Source organism: Arvicola amphibius, chromosome 11, assembly GCF_903992535.2.
Source record: "Arvicola amphibius chromosome 11, mArvAmp1.2, whole genome shotgun sequence".
NCBI classification, from domain to species: Eukaryota; Metazoa; Chordata; class Mammalia; order Rodentia; family Cricetidae; genus Arvicola; species Arvicola amphibius.
In genome coordinates this window covers 34,613,829-34,620,353 of record NC_052057.2, presented here as the reverse complement: position 1 = coordinate 34,620,353, position 6,525 = coordinate 34,613,829, and the positions used below count along the sequence as shown (strand labels likewise).

The 6,525-nt window shown below is 51.4% G+C and overlaps 1 protein-coding gene across 1 annotated transcript in view; it reads left to right on the top strand.

Annotated features, from left to right (window-relative positions):
- Positions 1 to 3,064: 3,064 nt before the first annotated feature.
- The window catches only part of LOC119826004 (la-related protein 1B), an 83,386-nt gene continuing 79,925 nt past the window's right edge, over positions 3,065 to 6,525 (top strand). Inside the window, 1 exon segment of the mRNA XM_042055971.1 lies at positions 3,065 to 3,578. Coding sequence (XP_041911905.1) covers positions 3,080 to 3,578 — 499 coding nt within the window. The 5' untranslated portion in view covers positions 3,065 to 3,079.

Genomic DNA, 6,525 nt, shown 5'->3' with positions numbered 1-6,525 from the left:
AAGAAAGAAAGAAAGAAAGAAAGAAAGAAAGAAAGAAAGAAAGAAAGGAGAGAGGTAGATGTTGCCTGATACTTCTCCGACCTTCATACATGTGGCTGCGCGCATGCACACACCCCCCCCCCACACACACACACAGAAACACTCATGGCAAATATCCACAGCAGCACAAGTAAATGGAACTTTGGAGGGACACCATCACATTTCCTTTTCCTCCATGAACTCGGTGCATATTTAAATAAGCTGATGGCAAACATGAATAGAATGTGTTCGGACTCATATTGGCTGGCATTTGTTGGTACAATTCTGTACAAGAGTTAAGTATTTCCTTTTTTTTTCCTTTGGAGACAGGGTTTCTTTGTGTTGCTTTGGAGCCTGTCCTGGAACTAGCTCTTGTAGACCAGGCTGGCTTTGAACTCACCAGATATGACTGCCTCTGCCTCCCAAGTGCTGGGATTAAAGACGTGTGCCACCACTACCCGGCTGTATTTCCTAACTCAGGAGGCAAAGACAGGCGTACCTCTGTGAGTTCGAGGCCAGCCTGGACTACAAAGTGAGTTCCAAAGCAGGCACCAAAGCTACACAGAGAAACCCTGTCTCGAGAAAACAAAAACAAACAAAAATTCATTATAAAAAAGAACAGTTAGCTAGCTGGATGTTAAAATTCAAAGTATCACCAGGAATAGAGCTCTTGCAGTTGGTATTGGGCAATAGAAATGGAGTACAGTCCGCACTGAATAGCAGCCAGTTTCAGGAGGTTGCTTAGGGTCAGGTAAACTGGAGATTTCTGTGGAGAAAACAAGAAAAGCCTTACTGTTTACAGCTGATGTAATGTGTGAAATGGTGAGTATTTAATGTGGTTGGAGGCAGAAAAACCTTTCACCAGTAGGAACGTGCTCCTAATGATGACCTTGCACCAAAATATAACTTTATTAAATCATAAAGCACAGTATGTACAGCCAATATCACTTTAAATCAAATTTCAAAGCTAAGTGGAAAAGGCTTACTAGATTTAACCAAAATCTGTACTATTGCCGGGCAGCAGTGGTGCAGGCCTTTAATCCCAGCATTCAGGAGGCAGAGGCAGGCAGAGCTCTGTGAGTTTGAGGCCAGCCTAATCTACAAGAGCTAGTTCCAGGACAGTTAGGGCTGTTACATAGAGAAACCTTGTCTCAAAAAAGAAAAAAGAAAAAGAAAACAAAGAAAATCTGTACTATTTTAATATCCTTTGTAGGGAAGAAAAATTGGGACTATTGTCAAGTTGTGATCAAGTGCTATTTCCATAAATGAAGGACTGGATAATAAACCGGAAGTGCTTGCTCAGCGCCCCTAATCTCAGCACTTGGGAGGTGGAGTCATGGTCGGTTGTTCATGGCTAGGGGCTGGAGAGGCGTCTTGAAGATTAAGAGCACTTGTTGCTTGGCTTCCCAGTACCATCTTGTAGAGATACAGCCTCTAGCTTAAGGAAGATCCAATACCTCTGGTGACTCAGGTCACCCACACACTTGTGCACACATGCGTGCGTGCACACACGCACATGATTAAAAATAGATTAATTCATGTTGGCTGTGCACGCCTTTAATCCAAACATTTGTGAGGCAGAGGCAGGTGGTTCTAAAAAAAGAATAAATCTTCGAAATGGAGAGAGTATGAGTGTCCAAAGCCTGCCGGGTGTGGTCCTTATGCCTTTAATACCAGCCCTAGGGACGCAGAGCCAGGAAAACCTAAAAGAAGAGTGTATTAAAAAAAAATTTTTAAGGTTAGCTGATGTGTGGTACTCAGGCCTGAAGCCATCTCAGCTTTTAAAGGGCTGAGGTAGGCGCATTCCGTTGAGTTCAGAACCAGAACGGTCTAGCTGATGGCTTCCAGGTCAGCCTGGACTTGAGTGGGACGCTGTCTCAAATCAAATCAAAACAAAACAAAACAAAAGCGAAAAATAAAGTTCCAGGCCAGCTTTGAGTTCAAAATCAACTTGGCTACGGGAGACCCTGTCTGAAAACATCAAAACCCACGAAAAAAATTAAAAAGGGGGAAAATGTTAAATATTTATTTTACGCATGACCATTCAGGAAGCATTTCGTTGTCTGCGGGGTGGAATCAGGACGGACAAGTGCACTCCTTGGAATTTCTAGGCTGGCTCCTCACTGGGACTCGGTTCGGGAGGCTCACTGGAATTTCCCCGGGTCCCGAGGCGCTGCTTCCGTGCAGGGCCTGCAGCGCTTCACCTTAGCGGAAATGGACCGCCTGGTTCTCCCGGGCCCCGGGGAAAGTCCTCGTCCCTGGGTCACATAGGCAGGAACCGGGAGGCGCCCGCCCAGAAGAGTAGCAGGTTCACCGGCGGCCTCCGCTGGGGCGGAGCCCACGTCAAACCACGCCCCCTCACTCGAGAAGACCCGTCAGGCCGCGGCCGCACGCAGCTAGGCGACTCGGGGAGCCAGTGTGTAGCCACGTCACTCTCCAGGGTGCCCCGCCCCCCCACGCCCTCCACCGGGCCCGCCCCTCACCGTGCCGCGCCCTCCGGTTCTCGCCCGGGATCCTTTGGCACCTCCGCCTACCGAACGCAGCACCTCCGGGCGGCCCTGCCCTCTGCGCGCCCCGCCCCCAGCGGCCTCGCCCTCCGCACGCCCCGCCCACTGACCCGCTCGGCCACGGATCGCCACGCCCACTGGCCCGCCTCGCCCTGGGCGCCCCGCCCCCAGCTGCCTCGCCCTCCGCACGCCCCGCCCCCTGGGGCAGTTACCGGCTCAGTCCGCGCGCGTCTCCGCGGCTCGCCTAGAGAGCCCTCAGCCTGGCCGGAGCCCCGCGTTGCCGCCCGCGCCCGCCGAGGGCTCGCGGCTCGGGCGCGCCCGGCGCGTGTGGCGAGCTCCGGCCCTGCGCTGCGACGAGGCCGGGCGGCGGGCGGTTAGCGCTCCGCTCGGCGGGCGGGGAGGAGCGGCACGCCGAGCGCTGCACGCCTCGGCGGGCGGGTTCCGCGTCCCAGGACCGAAGCGGGTCGGTGCCCCCGTGTGGAGAGAGGGGCGGCCGGGCTCCCTGGACCCGGGCGGCCCCCGGCTGGGCAGGAGGCTGGGGCCAGGGGCCGGCCATGTCCGCTCGCGCCCCGGTACCCGCCGCTGCCCCCCGGGAGGACCCGCCCGCCGTGGCCGGCGACCGGGACGCGCTGTTGGCAGCGGCGAGCCGGCGGGCGGAGCAGCCGGCGCCCGGCGAGCGGGAGGGCAAGGAGGCGAGGGAGGAGCGGGCCGCGGCCGCCACCAGCGCGGGGGCGCGGGGAGAGCCGTCGCCGGCGCTCGTGCTGGGACACAGCGTGCCGCAAGCGGCCGTGCCCGTGAGGCCGCTGGCGCTGCACCTGGCACACAAGGCGCGCGCGTCCGGGGGTCCCTTCGGCGGGGAGGCTCCACCGCCGCCGCCGCCAGCCCCGCGGGACCCTCCCGAGGACGCCCGAGAGGACCCTGCGGCCGCCGGCCCCGAGGACAAGCCGCCGCCGCCGCCGCCAAAGGGGAACCCGTGGACCAAGAAGCTGCCGCAGCACCTGTCCCCCGTGGGCACCGGCGCGCCGCCGCCCGCTCAGGACGCCCCGGAGGCCGGTGAGTGCAGTCCGCTGGAGGTGTTGGGTTCCTAGGTGTCATTCAACGTGCCGATTTACATAAATGGACATCTGGGAGCGGGAGCGACAGGAAGAGGTGGGACCTCAGGTTCTCCTTGACGGCTCGGGGCACGGCGTGGGTGACGGGGCAGCGCGGCCCGGCTCGGCTTGTGCCTTCACGTGTCGGCTACCTGGACGCGGCGAAGACTGTGGGAAAGTTTCGGGGAACTTGCCAGAGTGTAAGCGAGTCAGAATAAGCGGATCCGTGTGTGAGTTGGGGCTCGCTCGGGAAGGAACTGGCTGCTAAGTAGATGTGGCTCTGAGCGCAGCTGGCACGAAGGCGATTTTCGGTCGAGTTTCAGAGTGCCTGCCATAGGGCAGTTGATTCGCAGTCTGGACTGCACGGCTGCTCTCCCGGTATCCTGCGCGTTAGTGATTGGGTTGTGCCATCGCGTTCGAATGCTGACCAGTGCAATATGGCCCTTGGGGCTTTATTTGGGTTGCAGCAGCTGCAGTTTGGAAAATAAGATTAAGGCTGGTCTGTACTTGGTGGCGCACGCCTGTTACCCCATTGATGTGAAAGATTAGGCGTTTGAAGCCAGACTGAGCAATTTACTAAAGTCTTTCAAAACCTAAAGTAAAGAAAAAAAGGGGGGGGGGGTGGCTGATTGAAACGCCCCATTTGTTTTTAAAATTAAACTGTACTAAAATAACTGGGCTTTTTCTATAGAAATTGAGGCTGCTTTGTTGGAAAGTTTTCGCTCTTCTGTGGAAAGTCTGTGTGGAACAGCCGAAGTTTGAGGAGGTTTACAGGGTTGTGGGGGTCAAACGCGGTGAAGGGATCCTGTACAAATGTCATAGTTGAATCTGTCCTGTAGGGGGAGATAAATGTTGAACCAACTTAGTTTCTTAGCTTTTGCACCGAAATCCACATTAATTTTGTTTATTTTGTTTGCTTTTGAAACACGACCTGTGTGTGCAGTAGCCCATGCTGGTCTGGAGCCCTCGATCCTCCTGCCACTACCTCCTTCCGATTCCTCCTTCCGATTATAAACATTTGGCTCTCCTCGTTAATTTTCACTAAATTTTGACACTTTGAGAAAAAAAAAACCACTAAATTTTGCTCCCCGTTAGTACTGGCATAATTCCTGCCTAGCTGAAAAGAGCTGTTTACTACCATTTCTAAGTGTAGAAAACATGCTATGCCAATTCTCTCTAGCATTTAGTAAGAAAGCCCTTGTTGATTGCTTTATTGACAGTTACCTCTCCATGTCTAGACTTTTTATTGAACTAAAAAATATGAAGCCAGTTTTTTTGTTTTAGCTTTTGTGTCTTTGTTGTTTTGTTTGTTTATTTAGACAGGGTTTCTCTGAAACTGTCCTGGTTTTGTAAACCAAGCTGGCCTTGAACTCTCAGAGATCTGCGTGCCTCTGTCTGAGCCACCACCGCCCAGCTGAAACCAGTTTTTATAAACACAGTTTTGCTGGGCGGTGGTAGTGCACACCTTTAATCCCAGCAGAGGCAAGCAGATCTCTGTGAGTTCCTTTGAGGCCAGCTTGGCCGTTCCAGGACAGGCTTGATAGCTACAGGGAAACCTTGTTGTTCGAAAAATAAATAAATAAACTAAACACAGTTTATTTCAAAGTGAGACACGGCATTCTGTTGGAAGGAGGCCACCAGTTTGTTCCCGGACGCTTAGCCACAAAATAATCACACAGAAACTATATTATTTAAATCATTGCTTGACCCATAGCTCTAGCTTCTTATTGGCTAACTCTTACATATTAATTTAACCCATTACTATTAATCTTTATATCTCCACGTGGCTGTGGCTTACCTGGTGAGGTTCCCAGCTTCTGTCTCTGATGGTGGCTCCATGGCTTCTTTCTGACTCTGCCCTTTTTTCTCCCAGCATTCAGTCTAGCTTTCCCTGCCTACCTAAGTTCTCAGCCTTGCTATAAATCCAGAGCAGTTTCTTTATTCTTTAAGGTTATCACAGCACACAGAGGGGACTCCTCCCACATCTACTTTTTTTCTCCTATGTTGGGAATGAGCCCAGGGCCCTGTACTTTATCATCAAGCTGTATGTACGTGCTTTTTTTTTTTCTGCATCCCCTCAGGAATTTTAATTTGCAAATTAATTGGGAAAATATTTCACAGTTTAACCTACTTGTGCTTTGAATATTTCACCTTTCATACATTAAGAATAGAGTGGCCCTTAACTGGGAATATGGCCCATATCTGTAATTCCAGCAGAAAGATCATGAGTTTGAGGCCAGCCTGAATTACCCCTCAAGACCAAGATCTCAGAAAATCAAGAGTGGCCTGGTGGCTCACTCTTTTAAGTCCAGCACTCTTTTTTAAAAGAATTTATTTTATGTACATTTGTGTTTTGCCATGGGTGTCAGGTCCCTTGGAACAGAAATTATAGACAGTTGTGAGCTGCCACATGGGTGCTGGGAATTGAACCTGGGTCCTCTAGAAGAACCGTCAGTGCTCTTAACCACTGAGCCATCGCTTCAGCCCCCAAGCCCAGCAATCTTGAGGGAATGATAAGCTGATATCTGAGTTCAAGGCCAGCCTGATCTAACCAGTGAGTTACAGGACAGCCACGGCTATGTATGGAGACCTAGTCTCAAAAACCAAAGACAAAATCAAAAGGAGCTTCAGTTGTATCAATTTTTTTTATTATTGACAACTCTTAATTCTTGGGGTCATTTTGCAATATTAGCAATGCCTTTTTTTCAGATCTATGTCAGGGTAACAACCCTGACTCTAAGCTGTTCCTCCAGTAATAGGTAACCTAAATAAGAGGTTACTGTACTGCTGAAAGCAATGGGTGATAGTTTAGTTGTTACTAAATGGATAGTTGGCTTTTGGCAAGATTTTTGGTCTTGTAAATTAATGACATGGGTGGGTTCATGTCTTCTATTTGTTTTTTTGTTTTG